We start from the raw sequence: 27258 nt of genomic DNA, 5'->3' as shown, positions 1-27258 counted from the left end.
AACAGTCAGGCAGTTCAGCTGATCTTTCTTCTTGTGCCCATTACCAAAAAAAATTGATTTTTTTTTTGAACAAAAAAAAAAATCATTCATTGATTCGAATTCTACACAAATCCCGAGACTAGAATGTGGTGAGTCAACACCAGTGATATTTTGACAAAGGCACCTCACAAAAGAGAGGGGTTTCTGGAAAACAGCTCACTATTTGTGAAAGACTCTGTTCTATTTGAATACTAGATGTAAGACTGGAAACAAGCCATTCCCTAAAGGAATAATGTGAATTCAGATAACCATTTGTAGCATTCAGTGTTGGGGTCCAGACGGCCCACATGAATAAATTGATCTACGAAAAATATATTTAAGTTGTTCTATAAAAGGAGTAATGGACATTTGTTCCAAATTAAAAGCTACACCTTGCTCTTCCCAAAAACACACCGATTGCTTTTCAGATGGTTTCATCAACAAGCAAGACAACTACTTGCTTTTATATTGCACCTTTAATGTAGAAAAACAGCCAAAGGCACTTCACAGAGGTATAATTTAGAAAAAATGAATGCTGAGACGAAAGAGATATTTGGAGGAGGTCCTCAAAAAATAGCTTGGTGTAAGAGGCGAGTTTTAAGGAGGGTCTTAAAGAGGCAGGGGATTAAGGTATGGATTTTCAGAGCATGGGGCTGATGCAGCTGAAGAAATGGCTGCCAATGGGAGGGTGGGGGGGGGGGGGGGTGGGGGGAGGTGATAGGAGGAGGAGATTCCCAAGTATCCGCAGTCAGGGAAACAGAGTACAGTGTAGGGAGGAAAGGGGTGGTGGAAGGGCTTGTGGCAGTGATGTTTAACAGGATAGGAATGCGATAACACCATGGTGGGGTTTAAACATGACGAAGAGTATTTTGAATTTGGGCCAATGGAGGACAGCAAAGACAGAGATACTGGGTGAGGAGGACAAGAGAAGAGCTGTAGAAATTTGGATGAGTTGATGGTTAGTAAGGGTGGGGAATAGGAGCTTGCCAGGAGAACATTAGTTGAACCTGGAGGTGAAAAAGGCATGGATGAGGGTTTCAGCAGTAGATAGGTTGAGGAAGGGGTACAGACTGCTGATATTAGTGAGGGGGAGGAAAAGGCCTCAGAAGCTCAGACCAAGGTTGAGTAAAATGCTGAGTGAATCGTCCAGTCCAGCCTGAAACAGTGGCTGGGCAGGGGAAATGGAGTTGACGGCAAGAGTATGTGGTTTATATGGGAGCTCAAGACAATATTTCCCCACTTACTTTATGAATCTCCTTCCAACAGAATATTATCTGGCTTCTGTTGTCTCAGATTTGTGGACTAGGCAACATTTATCTGCATAACATGAATCACTGCACTTCATTCATAATTACACAAAGCATTTTGAGACACACTTAACAGAATCAATAAGGAGCTCTTTAAACAACAGTCTTTCTCCCCTCCCCCCCCCCAAACCGTAACTTATAATGTTGCAGTCCAGTACACAGTCTCATTTATGACCTTCCTGTCTGGTTGTGGCTCTACTCAGATTCAGGGTGGGGAGGGTCGTACATGCCAAATAATGGCTAGGAGCTCAGACTCCTTAGTCTTGCCCTCATCCCCTCCTTCCCTGTGGCCAAGATAATATGCCAGTGGCAGCCTTGGCTGTTTAGATCTAGAGGCACCCCCCACCCCCCTAGAGGCTGAGCTACAACATAAGTGTGTTATTAAAGCAGTAATGTCTGAAGTTCTTGCAAGATTGCCAGGAGGGTAATTTGGTTCTATGATGGCAACCTGCTTTATAAGTACATATGGCTGTTATTAACGTATTTCCTCCCACAACATTCTGGCTTGCCCTAAAATTAGGAACTGTAATGAGAAGTCATCTAAATGCATTGATTGAGGTTACAAAAAATAACTCCTGCATTTATATAGCACTTTACCAGATCAATTACCTTTTGGATTGTATTTACCGTTGTGTTGCAGGGAAAGGTGTCAGCTAATTTCCACAACCAGTAATTGTGACCGGTTCTATCAGTTTTTTGATAGTGTTGATTAAGGAATGAATTTTGCCAGGACATCAGTAGAATTTCCTGCTTTTGTTGTGAATAGTGCCATAGGACCTTTAACTGAAAATACTTATTTTCATTTTGCACATATATGAAGGAGAAGGGCAGCAGGTGCATGGGAACACCACCACCTGCAAGTTCCCTTCCAAGTGGCTCACCATCCTGACTTCATCATCGCTGGGTCAAAATCCTGGAACTCCCTACCTAACAACACTGTGGGTGTCCCTATACTACTCACACGGCAGCGGTTCAAGAAGGCGGTTCACTACCACCATCTCAAGGGCAATTAGTGATGGGCAATAATTGCTGGCCTTGCCAGGGACGGCCACATCCCATGAATGAATAAAAACAAATTAGGACATCCAGCAAAACAGCCCTCCGGGTCAATGTCTCACTGCAAACATGTGCGCTGAAGCACGAAACAAGCAAAAGCGGGCATGCAGGTTCAATCCTCTTGTGCCACATGACACCAAGTAAGGGACAGGCAGGCAAACTGACCCAGACAATTGGCCGATTCCGCTCTACAACCAGCTTTTAAAGAGGCTGCCAACCATGTCAAGGATGACAAAAAGCTACTGAGTTAATCAAAACTCATCTTCCTAATATTTTAATGCTCCCCTCTCAGCATACAGCTTTATTTTGAATAACTAGAATTTTTTGCCTTTACTACCATGCCTGGCAAATCATTGAACACATTAAAAAAAATTTTTTTTTATCATTTGTGCCTTGGATGATCAACAGAAACATGACCAAAACACATCGAGATACTTGGGTCAATGAAGATACCTTCACGGCTGTGAGTGAGGAGCTAAGAACTCACCTGAGAGTAATTTAAATGCAAAAGCTGAAATGAAGAAATTATGTCATAATGCAACTGTTTTAAATTTCTTTCATTAATTTTGATGTATACATCATCTCCTGGATAGCATTGAAATAATAACCTGGGTTTACTTTACCTATAACACTTAATATTATGTGTATTTCAATGAAATTACCCTCCTTTCTAGACTTCAAAACTTAAGCTTCTCTGATCTTTGTGAGTTCACCCAACACTTCATATCAGTCTTCTTGCTCTTTCCTGTATATCTTGGCATAGTGATCAAAACAGTACCAAGTATGGTTTAAAAGGTGAAGCATCTAAACAGTTCATTATCACCTCTCAACATTTGAAATGCTCTGCATTGAAAAATCACTTTAAAATGCAGTGTAGCAAACGTGGGAACCATGTTGAGCACAGCAAGATCCCACATGCAGCAACGAGATGAACCAATGATCGATCAGTCATTCTGCTTTTGGGTGACGTTGAGCGACAGAAGAATGTGCACCAAGATTCCAGGGACAAATACCTGCTCTTTTTCAAACCACACTGAACTGAGTCAGGCTGACCCTCATCATAAAGCATTAGCATAACTTATATAGACTTCTAGACAAAACCCAACCTGGTTAACTGTTGGCATCGTAGCGACTGGCGCGCCCACCCACTGGGCGCCTGCACCACCACAATGAGCTCCTCGCTTTCAGACCTAGGAAGCAGAACCAGCATAGACAGGCAGGGACTCTCAGCCATCCGAAGGACAGGAGCTTTCACTAGACAGCACTCTCTCAGAGATACACTGAAGTCTCAGCCTAGGTAATGTGTTTTAATTATAAGGAAAGGTAAATGTCAGAATTATAAAACAAATGAAGTGCTTCATTACTGTAACAATTTTTTCACACTCGTTATATGTTGTTCTACATAACTGGAGCCACTTTCATTGGTACAGCATTATTTCCCCCAATGCCCCCCATTAGTACCAGGTCTGAAGATTGGATAGAACTTCCCATTGCCAGTGTGGGGTAAGATGGGACATGGCTCGATTCTTAGGAGTGCAGCTCAAACCTACCACATTCTGACTCAGAGGCACTGGGGGCTCTGTAGTTCGGATGTTGGGTGTAGTTTTGAATGTTACACTGGGAGAACTCTTGTCCTTCGATGAGACAGAATCCCTGGCACTCTATACAAGTTCTGCTTCTTACATCTGTTCATCAGTTCCCCAATCCCCACTACAGAACTGTAGGCTTATCTTTTCACAGATCTACCAAGATCAAGGAACTGGATTCGGCGATATAAGCATGCATCCTGTGAACTGAACTACAGAAGTACCAACTGTAATGGTATCTGCAGACTTGAACTGAGTTCAGTTAATCCACATTTTAAAGCATTAGTTTAATTTCTGTCCTGGCTACGCATCCTACCATTCCATTGAATTGTTGGCATGTAACCCATTGGTTCCCAGCACCACCTCAATGAGGTCCTAGTTTACAAAAAGACCTAAGGGACTGAACCAAAATAGTTAACACTGCAACTGAAGTTTGTGAAGAATAAGCTAACTGTTTAATGACTTCATCTGCCAGGGCCTACCCATACAACTGAAATTACCACTTAAACAGTTGACTTGATGAGCAGGAGCAATTTTTTTTCTTTTAAAACCCAATAGTAACACGTTCAGAATATAAAGGTTTAAAAAAAAATTAAAATCTCGAAATGTTTTCATAATTCTTCAAAGTTATCAATTTTGATAAACGATTTTAGACTGTAGGTTGCATCAGAAAGGAGCTGGACTAAAACAAGGGCCATGGTGTGGCCTTTAACATCAGACTGGCAGAGAACACAAGCTAAAGATTAGGAAGTTTGGAGTATGAAAGGAACTCAAGCAAAACCTTTTCACCCAAAGGGCAAAAGATTGTACAATAAGTTACCATGGAAGGGAACTGAAACCATCTGTACAAATAGGTTCAAGATGCAATGAGATGTCCTTTTAGGAACAGAAGGAATTGGAGGCTATGGCGAGAAGGCAAAGTTCAGATCAATCAAAAAGTGTGCAGCTTGGTGGCTTATTGATTTTTTTTCCCATCTCCAAAAATTCTTATTCTTTTATACAACAGGAGAGTACAGCATACACAGGACATGTAGTCGAGCAAAGTCACCATCAAAAATATCCAACAAACTCCATGTCTATGCATCAGATGGAGTAACTCAAACTTAAAAAAACTCAAAAGTGAGAAAACGATAACTGTTCAAGCTTTGCTCTTGCTGCTATCATTGTCTTAAATGTTCAACGAGTTACCCTGCATACATTTTTTAGTCTGCACATTATTTTCAAAGCAACATCATGCAGTTTGCACATCACCCTCCATACGTATTTCATCTTGTGCATTATCTTCAACATAACATCTGCTAACCTATGCTATATCCTTGTGTGTTATTCTCTCAGTCTGCCTGTATGTTATCCTCCATACAAGACGCACAGCCTATGACTTGGCTTCCATATGACAGGTTCCAGCCTGCACGCTACCCTCGACACAACCTTCCCTAGCCCATGTGATACTCTCCACGTAACCCATCCCAACCTGTGCATTACCCTGCACACAGGCAGAACATGCAGATAACATACATGCAAAGCCTGAGGATAATGCACAGGTTAGCGTGTGTTATGTTGAAGATAATGCACGGTGTTGTATGTAGGTGATGTCCCAGGCCACATTACCCACACAAATCAGGCCACAGCCTGCATGTCCCCCGGCAACAAGTGCTGCCATCTACTCAAGAGTACAAGCAGTCCGCTATCACAGTACTTACAGCCGAGGCTTCCTGAAGATTTGCAATCCATCTTCCTTCTCCTATGTAGGTAGGTATGCAGACTCTACTCAGGCATTCCTGATATCAACATAACCCAGATTGTAAAGATAGTGTGGGGGGAGCGGCAGCGGAAGAGGCGCGCGGTGGTGAAGGACAGGGGGGAAAGGGAAGGATGAAACTGCCACATTTCAAAAGGAAGGGAAGCATATGAGTTGAAATCAAGTTAAGCGAGCAGGAATTGCAGATGTGAAGACGACAGTGCCAACTCCAACTAAGTCTCACTTCCAAAAACAAGCTGTTCATTTTTGTTTCAAGATGATTTACCCAGTGCTTGTAAACTTTTAAAATGAACTGTTATTTTAATTTCAGTTTGTAAACTTGTCTGCAACTCGTAAAGAGTCCCAGATGAAGCTACTGCTAATAAACCAGGCAGAATTCCAATGTGCTTCAAGATTAACTTTTCTATTATTTCTAACAGGAGCTTTCAATATTTTTTGGGCTATCATGGGCCAGTTAGGCACACAACAAAAATTGGCCGTGTAGTTGATAGTGAAGAGGACAGCCGTAGACTCCAGAATGATATGAATGGTTTGGTTGAGTGGGCAGAAAAGTGGCAAATGGAATTCAATCCAGAGAAGTGTGAGGTAATGCATTTGGGGAGGGCAAATAAAGCAAGGGAATACACAATAAATGGGAGGATATTGAGAGGAGTAGAGGAAGTGAGAGACCTTGGACTGCATGTCCACAGGTTCCTGAAGGTGGTAGGACAGGTAGGTCAAGTTGGGAAGAAGGCATATGGAATGCTTTCCTTTACTGGCTGAGGGAGAGAATACAAAAGCAGGGTTGTAATGCTGGAACTGTATAAAATGCTGGTTAGGCCACAGCTGGACTATTGAATACAGTTCTGGTCACATTACAGGAAGGACATAATTGCTCTGGAGAGAGTAGAGAGAAGATTTACAAGAATGTTGCCTGGGCTTGAAAATTGTAGCTATGATGACAGATTGGATAGGCTAGGATTGTTTTCCTTAGAACAGAGGAGGCTGAGGGTGACTTAACTGAGGTGTACAAAATGATGAGGGGTCTAGATAGAGAGGAAGGACCTGTTTCCCCTAGCAGAGAGGTCAATTACTAGGGGGCACAGATTTAAGGTGATTGGTAGAAGGATTAGAGGGGACATGAAGAAAAACTTTTTCGCCCAGAGGGTGGTGGGTGTCTGGAATTCACTGCCCGGATCGGTAGAGGAGCTAGAAACCCTCAATTCATTTAAAAGGTACCTGGACCTGCACCTGAAGTGCTGTGACCTGCAAGGCTACGGACCAGATGCTGGAAGGTGGGATTAGATCGTGATTAGTTTTTTCAGTCAGCGCAGACGCTATGGGCTGAATGGCCTCCTTTTGTGCTGTAACCTTTCTTTGGTATTATGGTTCTAACTTAAAGCCTGGCAGACCACAAAGTTTAAATCCATGCTCATATTCATGTTTAGGAAAACTCGTTAATATCGAGATAGCTAATGGGGCTGTGGAAAAGCACCAAGACTAGACCTTTCCAAATATTCAAACCAATAAAATACAGACAACAGAAAACAGTGGAAGAGAGGCAGAAGAGCAATTCGAAAACGAGCGGTAGTAACATTGCAGACCATAGAGTCCCAAGGCCCATAATTTGAATAGTTCAACTTACAACCACGTTATTTCTGTTTAAATTTCTCTATCTGTACATAAAGGCAAATGCTTGTTTGAAGGGCATTCAAATTTTACTGAGCATTCAACAGTTAGCAGTTGAGGGACTTTGAACACATGAAACACTCCTGAAAACTGGCAGCTGCCCTTGAACAGATCTGTCAAAACGTGCGCTTCATTAACAAATAGCCTTCAGCCTTTCCGCACAGCAAGAACTCAATGAAGTAATTTTCCAATTTCAACTACAATATTCACGGTTTAGAATTCTTTACCTTTGACTTTCTCCTCCCCCCCCCCCCACCCATGTTCATGCACTGAATCTCAATTGTATTTCAAATACTACCTCTGCCACTGAATGATGTCACGAATTGAACAGATCAAACACAGAGAAGAGCAAACACAGAGAAGAGCAAACACCATTTAACCGATGAGAAGCCCCTGACCTACACTCAGTAATTTCCCAATGATGGTGCATCTGAGAAATGACAGACATGCCACTTGCTAAACACAGATGGCGTTGGAACTCAAGTCCTGTGTCACCTTGCCATCCAGTTAATGAAAAGAATTGCAAAGATCATACATTGCAGTGCTTTACACTGGCTGACGACCATCTCTTCCAATTCACACTGCAATCACAGGCTACACCAAACAACGAAATATCCTGATCTCTGGATGAAAGCCAAGAGACAGATAAAAAGTATGAACTCTATGAATTAATTATGAAAAGAACAGAGTTCATCATTGCAAGTCAAGTCAAAAAACATAATCGCCTGGATTTTGCAGTCAGGATGGCAAAATTGTCAGCATTTGTGATCATTACCCTGTGCACCTGCGCAGTTAAATGCGGAAATACAGAAGTTGCTGTCAATAATTTCCTGCTCCACTGTCGAGTGCGTTGTTGAAGTCCCCCATACAGCAATCTTTCAGAAATCACTAAACTGACAAGAATGCCCCTTTTACTCTGTAATATCGTGTTAAAACCCCGTGAAAAAGTTACGCCTTCTTAAAGAGGTGTAACTTTTTTTTAAAGCACATACTAAGTCATAACTACTGAACAATCTCTCTAGCCTTGGAAAATTAATTTTATGCTTGTATAATGTCAAATGTTTCCATTATGATAAAAATGTCATTGTTTATTAAAATTTTTTATTTTTTTTTTACAAGTTTATGATATTTCAGTTTCTAATTTGTATGCTCCAATCTTTATTTATCTCTCCATAAAACTTATAAAAATGAAGGATAATCAGTGCATTTTACTTCCTGGTTTGCCATCTGAGAATACTTCAATGTGATTGGCTGCTTACCCTGCTTGATGACAACACCGTTGATGGACGCCTTGAGATCCCCTTGACTTGCCGTCAGATTCAAATTAACACTCGGTTGTGCTACAGAGATCGCTAGGTCTTTGTGAACATCTTACTTCGAGATCAGCGATGAGCGCTGACTGGGAAGTAAGATACCCACAAAGGTCTAGCAATTTCTGAAATTGGGGAATGGGCATTAAGTCTATCAAATCCATTTCTACCAAAAGACAAGAAGTAATTTGAAATATCAAGCACTGTGAGGGGGGGGGGGGGGGGGAAGATGGGCTACCCTGGGTTTCTAAAACCACCAAACTCAGTGAAACTTTCACTTGTTATTTATTCAGAAACCAGAGTGAAGGCTCAGGTTCCACAGTGCTGGGCTCCATACATGTTGAACAGTAAAATAAAAGCAGAGATCAGTGACATGAAACTTGAATAGTAAAAGCCACTTGACTGTAGCAGAAAGACTGAGGGCATTAAGGAGCTCCACAGTCTTTAAGAAGTAAATATTTAACATTGTAAGATGCGACTCACTATATAAGGGATGGATTAAATGTCTATGAGAGGGGCGAGCGATGTACACAGAACCAGATACTTTATTTGTCGAATTTTCTTCAGGTGAAAAACTAATCTGTACACAATATGTAATGCTACAGAAGAGTCTCAATTAATTAGTGCTAGATCCATGTTCTATTTTTCATCCAAGTTCGGGGCGGACACCCTCTCTAAGGAGGATAGGTGTTTCCGTAACTTTGGCATTAATATTGTTACACGGTCAGTTGAGAGGAGAGGTGCCTGCTTCAGAGGAAGCTCACTGTGGGAATAACAACACCCACTGATGGGATACATGCTTTGAGTGCAAGATAACCCCTTCTAACAGTTCACTTATGCACTGAGAACAGACAGTACTCGGTCTCCATTTGAACTTTGAATTAGTTATAAGGTAATATATGCCAAAAAGACTTGTATCCAAGTGGAGCTGGGTGCAGATCAGGTTCATTGCCATATATATTCTGTTTCCCTTGTTCCCTGCTTTGAGCTGGTAATGAGTCATTATGGCAAACGAGAACTATAATGGCAGTGCTTACCCACACTCCATACTGCAAGTGAAACTGCTCTATGAAGGTTAAAGAGCTACCTCATTGATGCAAGCAACAACCACATTAATTTAAATGGCACTTTTAAAGTAGGATAATGTCCCAAGGCGGTTCATAGGAGCACTGTCAAACAAAATTTGACTCCAAGCTACATATGGAGATGCTAGGACAGGTGACCAACCAAAAGCTTGGTCAAGGAGGCAGGTTTTAAGGGGCATCTTAGAGGGGGAGAGGCAGGATTAGGTTTAGCAATGGAATTCCAGACCTTAGGGCCTAGGCAGCTGAAGGCATGGCTGCCAATGGTGGTGCAATGAAAATAAGGGATGCTCAAGAAAATGAACATCTGGTAAGCACCAAAAACATTTTTATTTGTCTCACAGAAGAATGATTCACAAGAGCATCTTAAGAGGTCAGAGAAGAGGAAAAATCAAAATCCATACATCACTGGAGTACAGATATACTCAAATGAAGACAACAGACTGAGTGTTAGGCCTCAGTGACCTGAAATATCAACAAGGATGAATAGCAAAAAGGAGACTTCTCCCTACCTTTGTGTACAAGTCAGCAGCTTCTGTGGTTTCATCGCTTATCAGTCCATCTGAATGGCACGAAGGGTCTGCAGTCACAAGCATCGATGAGGTACACTCAACAACCAACTGTTGCTCAGACAACTGGCCATATTCTGATAAAAAGAAAATGGTAGTCATTAACAATTGTTAATTGATTCCGGTGTCTCATCATGTAACGTGAACAGCCAATAAACGCAGAAGGTTTCACAACCATAACTCACCCATTTTCAGGCAAACTTCCAAATCCTCAGTGCTCTAATTATCAAGAAAGAGCACAGCAAAATCTCCATTGCCTATCACAGTGAAGGGGGCTACCCAGGTAGATAATGCAAACTGGTGGATAATTGAGAGCCCCCAAATTATGGTCCACACATATAGTACAGTAATGCCCTCTGCACTGGAAAAAAAAGTACAATACCAGCAACAAAAGAATGAACGAACTTGCATTGATATCCCGCCTTTCACGACCTCAAGATGTCCCAAAGCGCTTTAGTGTAGTCGCTGCGCACAGCAAGATCCCACAAACAGTCATGTGATATAGGACAAGTTTATCTGTTTAAGTGACGTTAGTTGAGGGATAAATATTGGCCACAACACTGGGGAGAACTCCCCTGCTCTTCTTCAAAACAGCACCACAGGATCTTTTAGGTCTGCCTGAGGGGGCATACGGGGGTTTAACATCTCATCTGAAAGACAGGTACTAAGAAAACAAGCAGGGTACCGAGGCAACAGCCCACACAAGGCTTTGTCCTGTAAACGTACTGACAGATAATCAGTGCAGCAGACCACAAACAAACCACGGCTTTTAGTGCTGGACACCGCAAAGGTGGAAAGGAATAGGTGGGAAAATGAGGTAAATCATGAAACCGTGGATCAGCAATGTCAACCATGCGGGGAAAGGCAGACCGATGAAGCTAAGAAGCTCCACAGTTTTATTAAGAGATCTTAACATGGATGCTTTGTACACTTAGGCGTTTTTATAAAACACATCTGATCTGTTTAAATGGCTTATTCTGCTTGTAACTACTACAGTGGTTTACTGGAGGGATGACATGGACAGGGAATTAAAATGAGAGACATTAAATAATTGGAACACTCATCTGCAGTTGTGGATTGGGATGGGAAAGGAAGAACCATGTTGCCTCTGCTCTGACTGCCCCCATAGACGAGCACAGAAGCTCTATACAAACTCACACCTGAGTAACGTTCTCAGGTGTAACCCATTGCAAAATCCACACCCTTCGAGCATTTTTTTTAAAACCAAAAAACAACTTTGTTCCAAGAATTCATCCGATCTTTCGAATAGCAGAGTTTAGAATTTTCTGGAAGAAAATGATATGAAGCCATTTACTACAAGTCTAGAAACTTTTCAAAGCCAAACAGAAATGAGAGCTGCACCCCATGGGTCAGCTCTCAACAAGAAAACAGGTCTTCAACTACTATCCAGAATTATAGTTGGTTTCAACTCTGCATTCCCTCATTCTGGTTCCACTCCTGCATTTTAGCACACATCCTAGGCTGTAATTTCACAGTAGCATCAAGAGTTCTGCATCGCCAAACATTAATCCAAAGAGCAGTCTGCATATTCCAGTGGTGCAGGTATGTCTTAAAGATCCCACAGAGCTATTCAAAGGGCAGTAGGGAGTTCCAGTGTTCGGGCTAACATTTGCCTTCAACAATCAATTAAAAACAGATTAACAGGTTATTTTAATCTCTTACAGTCAGTGGGATCTTGATGTGTGCAAATTGCTGACTCCATTGAAATCAACAATGACAGCACTTCATAAAGCAACTAATTGGTTATGAATTACATTGGGACATTCGAAGGCTTGTGATAGGATGCTTTATAATTGAAAATTCTTTCTTCCTTTTGATAGATCCATTACTCTTTTCCTCAATTTAGATCTGGAAACAGAGTACATGCAGATCAAGGGGACTACCTTTCTGCAATGTTTTACAGAGCAAAAAAATCAAACTCTCCAGCAGGATCCAGAACATAGTTCTAACAGACAGTGACACTGCATGCAGACTACTTCCCAGCCCTTTCCCACGTCAGCCTTCTCTAATTATTTAATTTGACAGCCTGCAGCCAAATTCAAGCGAAACGGTAAAATTGCTACGTGAGCAGTTAATGAGGTAAGCTTCGGAAACCCAAGTGACATAACCATGGAAAATGTGCCGCAGAGGTTTGGCAGCATTGCCCTCACAGGACATTCTGCTTGTCTGGATAACGCGCTCACTGCCTCAAGGAAGAACACTACCCAGCTGTGCATTACAGGAGGAAACATGACCCTGATTCACTGCGTTTAACTTGGCTGAGTGCGATTCTCAGTACTCTGCTAACCAGAGGATGGTCAAGTCAAGACTGCGTTTAACACTCTCTCTCTCCCTCCCCCGAATAATAAATCGTGCAGAAAGGAAAGGTGCATGCAGCACTGAAAAGGTATGCAAGCTTCAGGAGTGAGATCCAAACAAGCAACAGCTTCAGAATCGAGAATGACTGATTCTGTTTGTCTTGGGTAGCTCGCTGCCTGTTAAGACGCTTCAAAAGCATTTAGGTGACAACACTATATGCTCCAAACTAGCAACCTAGAAAATAATTGTGCGGTTGTTTCCTTATGCTGTTACTAAGTGTTGGTACGAGTGAGCAAATGTTTGGCCTAGACCAGTGCTCAGCAGGAAAACTGAAATGAAAAAAAAAAATCAAATTACATTGAAAAAAATCTAAAATGAAATTACTAACCAAGACATTTAAATATAATTTTTTTTCTACAGAAAACACAGTTGCCCAAAATTAAAGTATATAAACACTAGAATGGAAAGCACTCGCAATAGATTCAGAAATAATGAAAACAACCTTCATCAAATTAACTGAAGGGCAACGCATGAATTAAAACACAACTGGAAATGGATAAAAAAAAGTTGCTACTGCCTTAAAGCATAAACAGCTCCTAGGACACACATTGAGTATTTAATGTCAGTTCCAAACCCAAATACTTTGGTGGGTGGGGTTTGGGGAGGAGTGGATGGGGAAGATGGCGAAAAATCCATATACTAGTTTGTTTTTCTCCCTAAAATACATGTTCCAAAGTGGGAAAATGTAATAGAAACCAACATTTACACTATCTGAATTAATAGGGGATGATCCATTTGTCACCAGTTACTTAAGCATTGACTGAAAAGCAACTTTTTGTTTTAAACACACGTTATATGATCCAGTAAACAAAATTATAAATTTTGGCAAACAGGGTTCTTTGAAAGTTTGTATGTAGGGTTAGCACTGTTTTCAATACAACCAACCTTCCAAAAGACGACAGAGACACACACAAACTGGCTCTTTCATGCAGCTTTCATTTCCCCGAGGCATCCTCTATCTTACTGAGAGAGGGTGGGTGGTCGGGCCTATTCACAGCCACCAGTAAAATCTTATTCCAGACATTCTACCTTAGCTTTCTTTCTCTTAAAGCCAAAACCCTTGTAATAGTTCACTCACTCACTGTACAGGTGGAAACTGGAGAAGCCCATCTGTTCATTCCAGTTAATCTTTCCTGACGATTCTCCCAGTGGTAGGCTGTTTCACTCCGTGCAGGTGATGGGCATTACCACCTGTCTGTCTGCAGGAGCAAGCCAGTTGCTCTGTAATTTTCATGTTTGAAAACTACACAGGAACACTTTTTTTTTTGCCATTTGTTGTGTGAACGGTCTCTCGTCTCATGCATGCAGTCACAGTAAGTTTTGTACCAGGTAAACACCGGTAGCCATAACTTTATACACACATGCAATATACCTGCAGAGTTAGAGGTTATATTTCATGAAGGGACATCCTTTTTATGCTATACCAAAGAATGCTGCGGACACTGGAAATTAAATAAAAACAGAATGATGTTGGAGATGCTCGGGTCAGGCAACAACAATTCAACTGACTGCCACATTAACTCTGCTTCTTTCTCCACAGATGCTGTTTCACCTGTTGTTTCCAGCATTTTGTTTTCATTTTATGGAATAAACACACACACAAACCAAATCTACAGGAATTTTTAATTATTACAGAAAAACATATTCCACTTGAAGTCATAAAAAATTATGTCACAAACGAGACAGAACAGTCACAAGATGGATTCCTAGGATCACAGGACCTTGGGCTATTCTACTGTGAAAGGTGGGGGGGGGAAGCTAAGAGATGACTTCATACAAAGTTTGCCATAACTCAGTGGGTAGCACTCTTGCCTGAATCAGAAGATTGTGGGTTCAAGTCCCATGCTAAAGACTTCAGCACAAAAGCCTTGGCTGACACTCCAGTGCAATATCTGAAGGAGTGCTGCACTGTCGGAGGTGCTATCATGCAGATGAGATGTTGAACTGAGGCCCCGTCTGCCCCCTCAGGAGCATGTAAAAAAAAATCCCATAGCACTATTTTGAAGAGCAGGGGAATTATCCCAGGTGTACTGGCCAATATTTATCTCATAACCCAAATCACTAAAAACAGATGATCTGGTTATCACATTTCTGTTTGTGGGAGCTTGCTGTGTGCAAATTGCCTGCCGTGTTTCCTACATTACAACAGTGACTACAATTGAAAAATACTTCATTGGCTGTTGTGAAAACCACTCTATAAATGCAAAATCTTTTTTCATGAATATTGCACTTAATTTCTGTAAGCTTCACACATACTTTCCAACTACTTCAGTGTATCCACTGACTCACTGAGCAATGCCACAGGAGACTGGATTTATATTCACACAGATGTATAATATAGAAAAGGTAAATCTGAGATGCAACTTCAAATTAAGCTATGACAGTAGTACAAGTGGGGAAGAGATTGAAATTTACAACTAATGGCAGGAAGTACAACTTCACACAGTGTTCAATACATGGAATGGAACCTTGGTTAAAATAGTGGAGGCAAAATTATTGGAATTTATATTTTTTAAAATGGGAGGCTGCGATGGGGAAGTGGAGGTTTTTCTGGAATAGATGACCAGCCTCCCTCATCAGCATCTGTCTTATAATTTTGAACTTCATCCAACTTGATCTGCCCTTTGTAGCACAGACATGTTCGTCACCACATAATGGCTTATTTAACGTTCTGTCTTTTTTGCAGAGTAATTATGCATCAGACAGCTCGACTTAAGAACTTGCAGCAACAGAAAATGTTTAGTCAAGCTTAAATTGAAGGTTCCCTCATCCTATGCTGTTTGCATACACCAGGAAGGGCTGCATTAATTTGCAGTAAATAGGAATTATACCACCAGGTGCAGCCCTCCTAAAAGCTATAACTGCAGTTGTCATAACAAGGTTTAAACACGGATTCCCATCTAGATTAATTTTTATGTATGCATTAAATATGGTCTCTTCATAGCTGTTAGTCTTATTAAAGGTACATTGTCCTTCCAAAAAGTTGCACTGGAAAGGTTTGGATATTGTCTGGAAAGACAGACTTCATTTATATAGTGGAAAGGGAAGCAGAGTTAACGTTTTGGGTCAGTGACCCGAAATGTTAACTCTGCTTCTCTTTCCACAGATGCTGTCAGACCTGCTGAGTGGTTCCAGCATTTCTTGTTTTTATTTCAGATTTCCAGCATCCGCAGTATTTTGCTTTTATTTCATTTATATAGTGCCTTTCACAACCTCAGAATGTCTTAAAAGCCCTTTATAGCAACTGAATTACTTTTGAAATGTAATCACTGTTGTAATGTAAGAAATGTGGCAGCTAATTTGTGCACAAGCTCTCACAAACAGCAATGTGATAATGATCAGATAATCTGCTTTTTTACCCCACAAAGAGTCTCCTGACAAGGCAGAGTGATCGCCGACGTCATCAGTGCATCCGAACGCTTACCAGTATGAATCTGTGCATACGCGTGCAGGCATCGCCATGTAATGGCACTGCACATTATGACATAACCATGCACTGAGCAGGTGAGTGACCCAACAGGGGGGCAGTGAGGGAGGGCAAGCATTGATTGGGGGAACGATGGGCAGGAGAGAACAACAGGATGGAGTGGCGAGCAGTCGGGAGCAATGGGAGAATGGCGAGCAGACAGTCGCGGGAGGGAGCAGCAAAGAGAAGCAGTGATCGTGAGAGGGACCAGTTAAGAGAAGCGGCGATTGAGGCAGCAATCGCGGGAGGAAGCGGGGTACTGTTGGGGGGATGGAGGTGGCGATTGCAGTCATTGAGGGGTGAGGGGGTTTGAGTTCAATTTGTTTTTGGGTCAAATTGAGCAGCGCCATCTTTATTATTGGCAGCTGCCGGAGATGTGGCAGTGACATTTCAGTCGATGAGGCTGTATTTGCACACGTCCCAGTAGTGTGCCACCTAGTGGTTGTATTGTTAGCAAACGCAGCCCTTTTTTTAAAAAAAAAGGGATGATGTTGATTGAGTGATAAATATTGGTTGGGACACCAGGGAGAACTCTCCTGCTCCTCTTCAAAATAGCGCCATGGGATCTTTTACATCAACCCGAGAAAGAAGGGGCTTCGGTTTAATGTCTCATCTGAAAGATGGCGCTCCCTCAGTATTGCACTTGTACAAAAATCTAGGCTGACACTCCAGTCTCTAGAGTGGAACTTGAACCGACAACCTTCTGATATTGTGTAAACAAGCAGCAGTGTGTGTTTTGCATCATTCATGACAAACAGCTTTTCGCTCTATAAAGTCCTAATCCATTTAATATTGCTCCAATATCTGTGGAGATCTCGATGCCTTTCTTAGTCACGATACAAAAGAATGTTTGTTAACAGACAGCCCTTTCTGGACGTCAACATAGTCAGCGCTTTCCTAGACTTCATATGTTCCTACCAAGCTGCAAATACATCATCCTACAACCTTTTCTCTGCCTCCTTACTGTGTCGAAATCAAGACTCATACCTGCAATGTCATTGTTAGGATTTGACATTTTCAGATTTCTGATGGAAACCAAGGTTTCTGAGACTTTTTTTGCTTCCTCTTATAATTGACATGGTACAGTGGGTCACTCAGAAATTACAGTGCAGCAACCAGCCATTTACCTCACTGCAGCTGTGCCAGTACTAGTACTAACTCTTAAACTGTAGTTATCTACTCTAATGCCATTGCCTGGTATATTTGTCATGTCCTTTTATATTCTTCATTTTCAATTACTTATCCAATTTCCTTTTGAATGATGTTCCAGCCTCTACCTCATAATCCATTTGTGATGAAGTATTCTATGTTCTAATAATTCTCAAATGTTTTTTCTCTAACCTCATTTGTCTTCGGATATTCTCGTTCCTATGCCACTTGTTTCTGATTCAAACAATGGAGAATAAACTTTCACTTTAAAAAAAAACTTTCACAAGCCACTTACTTCCTGACTGGCCCTCAATGGTGCTCTTTACCACCAATCAAGAAGCACATGAGCACAACCCGGTGGAGATGGACCTGCCAAGGCTGGAATCTTCACAGATTGCAAAGGTAGAAATTTATCCAAATTGGAATATGACCGTGCTGCCTTATACTTTAATGAGGTAGGTCAGGAAGTAATTCTCTGGTGGATTACACGACCGGTTCAGATGGAGGATACCATTTAGTTCCCTGGATTCCAGTACACCAACTCCCTGCCATCTTTCCATTCTACGTTTAACATTCAACTGGATGGGATCTTGATTTAATATCTCATCTGAAACACAGCTCTTAGATTATGCGCCCAATTGCTGGTGTGGGATTTAAACACTCAACCTTCAGACCCAAAGGCAAGACCACTAGCTACAAGACCACTTTGATTTCTATATTGATTGGTATTGATGAACTCATTCTGTACAACCTTTATCCTCATCAGGACACAACATTTCCAGTCCAACGATCATTGGGAGTGCGTACACAAAGATACCTTATACAGGAAGATAAACATGTTTAAAGTACCAATGCCAGCCTCCATCTTCCCAGTTCTTACACTCCCGAGGGCCAATCCTTTTCGTTTAAGATACAACCTCTTTTTTTTTAAGCTTTGCTGTGTTCACATGCATCTGGTTTTCAAATTTTGTTTCACGCTTACTCATCTGACCGTATCTTCTGACAACCGCTCCACCCAAAGAAGTTCCTCCATAGATACAGTGAGAGGAAGGAACAAAAAGTCACAGGCTTCAGTCAATAGGGCAGAGTCATTGCATCAAACAGGAAGCAATTTTGATTACTGTCTGCATAAAAGCAGAATTGGCACTAGCAGCCCAAAGTTGGCCTCCTAATATTCAATGGGAAAGTGTGACCCTTTGAAGAAATATTAAATTACAACAAAATCTTATTGTTTGGACCACTGGATCTGGTGAACAATCAAAGACATACTCCTGCTTCTGCCTGACAGTGTATTTTGGGTAGAATGGCATAACTGAGGCCTTCTAGGTTTGTAAGTGCATGAATAAGGTGCATCATTTCTTAAATTGGGTAGCATTTCACTTCAATCAATTAGTTGCTGAAGTTATTGCATACATTACTTTCTTCTCAACAAACCTTCCCTTTCTAAGAGTCATGAAATACAAAGGAAAAGCTACAGCAAGAGACTCAATGCAAAACACAAATCCTGGTGTCTTCAGAGTCAAGTTCTTCAATCTCAAAAGAATAATGGTTCTCATTGTGACTTCATGCACAAGGGGGCACTGTGACACGGCAGAGCCATAAAGACCAGGAAGATTTGTCGAGCCTGTGTTGAGTTAGCTCACCACGGAGGAGGCTATAATGGTGCTATGATAATTGGTTTTCGAGTGCAGATGGCGTTTTGGGCAGAGAGTAATCAATTAAGGTTCCTACTTATGATCGCTCTAAAATAACCCCCATTGGAAAACACATGGATGGATGATGGGGAACAGCAGCATCAGGCTTCACACTGAGATCATCCTCACCCCTCAAATTCATGGAATTGCGTGCCAACAACTAACCGCCTAGGCTACCATGTGAAGATGGGACGCTTGGGTCAGGAAGAAAGGAGAGGGAAGAATGCAACATATAATGGGGACACTCCAAATCACATAGTGTTTCATGAGTACAAAAAGACAATCTTACTCATTGCCGCTTTTATCTATTACAGTAGATGATTATTGCATCTGAAATTTCTAGCTGCTGGGAGCATAATTATTTTGATTAAGTAGTTTGGCTCAATTTTAACATTCACAAAGCCTTGGGAGTTGATCATGTGAGCCTGCACCGAATGGACTGAATACTGTGGGAATGTGTAACTGGCACTCCGCCTGTAGTGCAGCAAACCTGGCTCTTCTGCAGGATAGGGTGGGGATAGAGAGGAGGATGCATTAATTAGAGGTCTGGGACTCTTGCCAAAACGAAGCTACAAACATTGCCAAAACTATAAAAATATAGAACTGTGTTTTCATCACAAGGAATGAATAACGTTGCTTTCCCTCTTTTTTTGGGCCCCTTTTTTGTCAACAAAGAAACCTGGTTGAAGAGCCAAGGCCCACAGTTTAGGACCAAGGTTGAAAACAGCAAGAGGAAAGATGAGGTAAATTAAGAAATGGTGGTTAGGTAATGCCAAGCATGCATTTTGTAAGCCTGTGAACTGCAGAAGAAAGAGATGGAGGTAAGAGCTTCACAGTTTGATGCACTGGGCAAGAATAAATTTGGGCAGGAAACAGTGCAATGAGTCTCACTTGGAATAAAGTGAGGGTGCAGCGAGGAAGTGTGCAGGATAGTGTTTTGGATCTTGGTAGTTAATTTCCATTGTCAGCTGTGGCTCAGTCACAGCACTTTTCCCAGTCAGAAAGTTGCGGGTTCAATCCTCACTCCCAGAACTTGAGCACAAAATCTAGGGCTGACATTCAAGTGCAGTGCAGAGACAGTGCTGCTGTGTCAGAGGTGCTGCCTTTCAGATGCAAAGTTAAACTGAGGCCCCGTCTGCCTCTCAGATGCATATATAAGATCCAATGGCACTATTTTGAAGAAGGGAAGGGGAGTTCTCCCCTGTGGCCTGATCAATATTTATCCCTCAACCAATACCTAAAACAGATGATCTGGTCATTATCGTATCACTATCTGCAGGAGCTTGCTATGTGCAAATTGGCTTCCGTGCTTTCTGTGTTACAACAGTGACTACACTTCAAAAATACACCATTGGTTGGAAAGCTCTTTGGGACATCTGAGGTCATGAAAGGTGCTATATAAATGCAAGTCTTTTTTTCTTCCTTCTAATGTTAAATATAAATTTCTGGGCTGTATTCTGCAAAGGTATACAATAGACTAAGCAATGTTTGTCCATTCAATTTTTTTGTAGCTTTTAACTGGCCCACTTTTTCCCCAATAGAATCATAGAATGGTTATGGCACAGGAGGCCATTCGGCCTGTCATGTCCATGCCGGCTTTCTCCAAGAGAAATTTGGCTCGTCCCACTCCCCTGCCCTTTCCCCACAGCCCTGCAAATTTTCTCACTTCAGGTGCTTATCCAATTCCCTTTTGAAAGCCACAATTTAATCTGCCTTCACCACACTCTCTGGCACTGTATGCACTCGCTGCATAAAAAAGTCTTTCCTCATGTTGCTGTTGGTTCTTTAGCTAATCACCTTAAATTGGTGTCCTCTGGTTCTCGACTATTCTGCTTGTAGGAACAGTTTCTCTCTATCTGCTCTGTCTAGACCCCTCATGACTTTGATCCCACCCCATCACAGTAACAAAAATGACCAATTGCAAATTTAATGCATAACATTTAAGAATAGAATATGATATCTATTATCCACACAACTTTCAGAATCACATAACAGCCACATAAATCACAGCTGAATTCAGGGCTCAACCTTTTGTTAAAGCTACAGCAACTTAGTCAGCATACACAAAAAGGCACATTTACTGAGTGGTGGTGTTCTCATGCCTGGTTTTGCATTTCACTCTCACCTCTATTTAAATCGATACTAAAATGGTCATTGGCCCTCTGGCCTTTCACTTAGAATCCTTCTAGGCTAAAGATAAGAGTGTACAGCACAAAAGAAAGCCATTCAGCCCATCTTACCAGTTCTTTGAACGAGATATCGGATTTTCCCAATTAGTGCTACTTTTCTACCCATTCTCAATAGGCCCTATAGGTGTTTATCCAACTCCCTTTTGAAAGTTACCACTCGCTGTTCTACAAGCTTTTTCCCTCACCTGCATTTTCACTGTGTTGAAGTCAAGACTTGATGCACTGTCTCCCATTTGAACTTATTCCCTCCCTGGACCTCAGAACTGTGACATTCCTTACCTGCCTCAGACTTCCCTGGCTCTAAGCCAATAGCTATACCACTAAACAAACATTCAAATGCAATTTATAAACATTCCCAGCATGCTTTTGATTTGACTGTGACTGTGTGCCAGGGAGGAAATGGCTTCACAAAACAAAAATGTTGGATGTTGAAAGGTACCTTTGCTGCTGCACAGGCCTGGAAAAAATGCAAGGTTACTGGGGCAATTGGTGCATCTGTGACAGTGTTAGAGGTGCATACAGGTCAAATGTCCCCTTTCTGAGGGCCCCTCCTCCATCAATGCTTTTCATAACTTTGTCCCGTCTCGACTGTGAGATTCGAGCCACTGTGCACTGTATGTCGGAATTCCCACTGGAATGGAAAATTCCCACTTACAGCATGCAGCTTAAATCACAAAGTACCAGCAGGAGCAACAACGAGGGGAAGAACAGGGAAGGAAGGGGAGAAATAAGGGGGCAGAAACTGAGGAGCTGTGGTGGGATGGCATGGAGGGGGAGAGGTTAGGAAGACACAAACACAGCTGGGAGTTGTGGTCTGGAGTGAATGAGTGCCTGTTTCACTCAGGACGAAGGAAAGCAAGGGAGGAGAGTTTCAACATTAACAAAAAAAGAGGGGGAGAACAGGGTGCAGCCTTTAGCTGACGTTGGGTGGGGCTGGCTGGGGGGGGGGGGAGGGGGGGGGGGGTAAGAACTGAGGCATCAGGAAGAAGATTGCGAGCATGAACAGAGGGGGAAAGACCACCAGCCTAATCTTTAAGGCCTGACGGGAAAGAGTGCTTTTCCGAATGGAGTGGGGAGATAGATGGGTGCAAACTCTCTGAACTCAGTCTGGAGGGCTTCAATACCATTGTGAACTGGGATGGAGCACTAGACAGGAAGGGAAGAGTGAGTGTTAAAATCCCAAGCTTTTATTTTTCAACATAATTCTAAAGTATTTAAAATTTAATTTAAAATTAACTAGCATACACTTTTTAAATGTAAAAAATTCAAAATTTCCCATTGAATTTCCATAAAATATATCTAAAGTAGGTGCACTGTACATTTGAAAGGAAGTGAGCAGTTGTAAATTTGCAATCTACACCCTTAACTGGAATTGTCAGTTAGACAGGGTTCGAATTCCCTATTTCCTGGGCTGCATTTTTTCCCCCCCACAAGAAGCAAAATGAAATCTCCAAGTAATAAATTATCTGCTGCCCAAGAAGCTTAAATCTAGAGAAAAATAATTCATTCCCAAACGGCAAATCAAGTGCTGTTTTCAATAAAACTCAGCAAATGCTGATGTTTAGAAGAATAAATGCAATGGACAAGTTCATTTTGAGATTGCAAATACTGGCAGAAGTGCTACATTTAGTGAAAATACATTTTCTGTGGGACGTATGACCCAGAATCTTCCTAGATTTTGTGCCTTGAACATTGGTGTTTCCCCCTTTGCGTTTTCATGCATTTATGTCTTTTCTCTGCAATACAAGTTAAGGAATGTTGGATACAGCTACACCTCAATTTATTTGCTTTCACATCTCAGACATATAATTAGGACCTTTCTTCAGTTGTCAGCTTTTTGGAGGGGGTGTTTGAAGCTGATTAGCTTTTAGTTTCCTACATTGGCATGTGTGGAAGTACACAGATTTTCATTGTGAATGTCTTTATGCAGCTCCATTGTCAACCCTGCTTTCAGGGAGACCATATTGACAGCGCAGAGTCATTTAAAAATTAAATTACACTGGAGGCAGCTCCAGCCATCTCTTGTCACTCTCAATATTTGCACATTGGAAAGATTCTACACTATGGCCAATGGCAGGCAATTCAACAAGGCATATCACAGAAACACTGGAAATTCACAGCAGGTCAGTCAGTAGCAGAAAGGGAAAGTCAAGTTAACACTACACGTTGGACTCAGTTATCAAAGTGACCCTTTCCTCTTCTCTTTCCTGACTGCATTGTTCCCTAAATCAGTTCATTACTGTATCTTTACATCACCCACTACTGGCTACAACTCATTCCACAAGGTTCTCAGGTAATAGAAGGATCACACTCAACATTCCAACCTGCCTTCCATCTTTGACTTGCTGATTACCCTTCTGTACGTTTGTAGAATTTTCTGTCCTTAACTGAAGATTTCCAACACTTGCGACTATTTTTGCTGAATCCAATCAAAATAAAGGCCAATGGTTTGTGTCTCTCTTGAGATGTGAAGGACACCACATGTGCAATTTGGCAACATCACTTGGTTGATACAGATTACCAGATGCTGGCCTTGTGTGAAGCTCAACGGTGGGTGGTTTTGGGCACAGGGGGAGGTGGTAGTGTGGTGAGTGGGGGAAGGGGGTACCAATTAGCAGCATCACAGACCCAGGCAATAAATTGCATAGAGAAAGAGTTTCTCCATTACCAGAAACTATTGGAAGCCTAGATTACTGCTCTAGTACTAAGCTCTGCAATTCTATCATTTGCAGTCTTCAGTCAAAGCACAAATGTCATACAGCCTGCATCTACAACATAATCGTTATGAATTTAAAAGGAAGGTATAACATTCAAGAAATGAATGATATATAGACTGAATTGAAAAAGTTTTGATTTATAATGAACAATCAAAACCTCGGGGAGGGCAAAAGAATTCACTCAGGGCTCTGTGGATCGGGCACTAAACCTATGGATGTTATCTATGGATGTTAAAAGCTGTAATGGGCAGACAGGTATATTGAAAGTATGCAATAGGCTGAAGGGACTTCTTTATTCAAACTGATCATGTCACTATGTGAGGTCTTGAAGTCAGGGGGAAGGGTGAAAAAGACTGCAGGACATGAACGTCAAATGAACTACACCGTGGTTTTTTAGGTGTCCCACATAGTTTATCCCAACTTAGTCTAATGCCTCTTTGATTTCCAGATTCCCGAGTCTGGTTTATAGAAAAAAAAACGTTTATAAATGTTTACAAAAATTCCTTCTCTCCTTCTGATCCAATCCTCAGTTCTGTGTAAACTTACGTTATGGAAGAATTTTGTGCTGGAGGTGAGAGATGTTCATGCAGGGAATGGAAGACTTCCCCTCTCAGACACCCAAGCATTCCTATTCAGCTTTAAAATGCCATTAGAAGCACAGTAACGCACCCTTCTATCCTGCACCAACAATGGGACTGAGCCCCAAACTCAGAAGGGCGCCCCTGCTACATCAATGTGATAATTTATTTCTCACAGCTCTTAATGAGATTGCCCATTATTGCCAAATTAGGGGTAGTTTTGTATTCTGGATCCAAGTCCACGAGAACTGAATCAAGACAGCCCAAACCCATTCCAAGTTGGACTCTGCCAACATATAGAGGAAATTTTCATTTCATCAGTCTGGATTGGATTTAGAGATCTCAGAGATCCTGGAGGCTATTGATACAACAATAGTATGTTCAATGCATTAGTGGCCGATAGTATAATTAATAAGTAGTAATATATCATAATCAGGAGTGCCTTGCTCCTTCCAAGCACCTATCTGGCTCACTTCAGCCAGAAAGTTGCTGGTTTAAAGCACACCAGGGCGTAATGTAGGCAGACACTCCAATGCAGCACTGCATTGGCAGAGATGTTAAACCAAGGCTCCACTTGTCTGCTCCTGTGGATATCAAGGCACTACCTGAAGTACAAGGAGCATTCCCAGTATCCTGCGCAACATCCTTCTTTCAACTGATATCATCATTCAGAATAACTGATCATTCATCTTCACTGCAGGTGTGGAATCTTGGTGTTCGTGCAGAATGGTTACAAAGTATTTACAGCACTGAAAGAGGCCATTTGGCCAAACAGATCCAAACTTTCTCTCACCTTTCTTTGACTAACCACAACATATCCTTCTATCCCTTTTTCCCTCATGTGTTTATCTAGCTCCCCCTTAAATGTATCTATGCTATTCTCCTCACCTACTCCCTGTGGTAGTGAGTTCCACATTCTCACCACTCTCTGGGTGAAGAAGCTTCTCCTGAATTCCCTATCGGATATATTAACGACTATCTTATATTTACGGCAGATATTTCTGGTCTCATCCATAAGTGGAAGCATTCTCTACGTCTACCCTATACAACGTTTTCATAATCTTAAAGACCTCTATCAGGTCACCCCGAGTCTTCACTTTTCTAAAGAACAGACCCCACCCCCCCCCCCCAGCCTTTCCCGATAGCTATAACAATAGCCGCAGGTGGCTGTGTAACAGTCACTATACATGAAACAGAGAGATTCACAACATGATTTATAAATACAATTTTTATTTACTTTCCTGTACTGAATATTTTCATAGTTTACTGGTGCTCATTTGCTCCAGGGCCAACAATTCAACTTGGAAGATGCAAGGAAGTGGTCAAACAGGAAAAGCTGAAGTTCAGATTCCAGGGGATTGTTACAAACAGGTGAGAAAGGGGTCTACAGGTTCCCTCTCAGCCTTTGCCTGGTTTAACCGTAACAGGGTTTAATTTTAAAAACACCGTGTTTTAGATCCCCCGTCAGTGAATCCTTGTTCACTGCTTTTCAGTTGTAAGGCAAAGAAATCAATTGGACAAGTTTTCTTAGATTTAAACAAGGAAGGTGGAAGTTTATTAATCTTAAGCTCTAGTTTGGTTTACGAATGTGACGCAGCCACGCTAGCATGCATACGCGATAAACACACATGCAGAATGTGACAGAAAAAGGAGGAGGAATAAAGGGGAAATGTTTGAGGCAATAGCTGGGTGTATTTACAGTCCTCTGAGTTCAATGTGGAGTCTTTGGCTGCTGATATGTCTTGCTGTTTGTTGGGGTCCACTGCATGCTTTAACTTGTTGCGATGCAGGAGTCGTTTCTCTCTTGAGGTTTAAGCGACTTCAGTGGGTCCGGAGGTTTGTGAGAAAGGAGAGAGGCTCTCTTGTTCCAGGTTCAGTTGCAAACTGCAGTATGTCTTCAAACTGTCCTGTGAGCACAATTCAAAACTCCAAGTTGGCCAGTAGGTTAGTCATGTGACTAACCCCTTATTTGGGAACAACCGCTCCTGTGGTTTGGGAATTTCAAAGCTCTCGGTGGGGGGGTGCAGTGCTGTCTCTTACACGGACAAGATATGGATCACCATTGCCCAGACCAATCTCTGTTAATTGAATCTAAACAAGCAATTTCTTCACTCCAATTTAAAATGAATGTTCATATGACAAAATTAACAGGCCTCTTTCGTGGCAGGTGGGGGTCTTCATGACAGGATGATGTAGCATATGAAAGCGCAGGGGTCAAGTAAGGCAAAAATCAGTTCAGGCGAAGAAAGCTCATTCCATCTCTGATCCAATCCTTCTGTTTTCCCATTTTAGCTTTAATTTCTACCTGAACAGAGAGATAGGACCTTGGCTTAAAGCCTTGTTCGAAGGGTAACTCGGATGGTACAGTATTTCCTAAATCTTGCAATGAAATGTGAGCCTCGATGCTGCAGTTTTTTGATATTGTACTGGAGTGCAGAAGTCATTGCATGAGGCTTGAACCTATCATCTTCTGACCCAGAGGTCACTGTAAGCGACTTAGCCAAGCTGACATCCATTTAGGACATCTGATCCCCTGCTTTAAAATCTTTCTCTATGGACATTCACCTCCGGAGACGCACTATTACGGTAGGTTACGCTAACCCCAGCAAGTTTCATCAACTTCAATGCAGGTTCATTGTTCTCAGGGTCAAAAGCAGTTGAGGCCAATTGCATAGATGCATTTAAGAGGAAGCTAGATAAGTAAACGAGGGAGAAAGTATTAGAAGGACAT

At 41.8% G+C, this 27258-nt stretch overlaps 1 protein-coding gene across 7 annotated transcripts in view; it reads right to left on the bottom strand.

Moving 5' to 3' along the window:
- Positions 1-27258, bottom strand: part of LOC137352536 (A-kinase anchor protein 13-like) — a 424312-nt gene that overhangs the window by 130331 nt on the left and 266723 nt on the right. For all 7 annotated transcript variants that reach the window (XM_068018105.1, XM_068018107.1, XM_068018108.1 and 4 more), the window contains one exon: positions 10299-10432. In XM_068018105.1, coding sequence (XP_067874206.1) covers positions 10299-10432 — 134 coding nt within the window. The remainder of the gene's footprint in view (positions 1-10298; positions 10433-27258) is intronic.

This window comes from Heterodontus francisci, chromosome 38 (genome assembly GCF_036365525.1).
Source record: "Heterodontus francisci isolate sHetFra1 chromosome 38, sHetFra1.hap1, whole genome shotgun sequence".
Taxonomy (NCBI): Eukaryota; Metazoa; Chordata; class Chondrichthyes; order Heterodontiformes; family Heterodontidae; genus Heterodontus; species Heterodontus francisci.
This window is presented reverse-complemented; position numbering and strand designations above follow the sequence as displayed.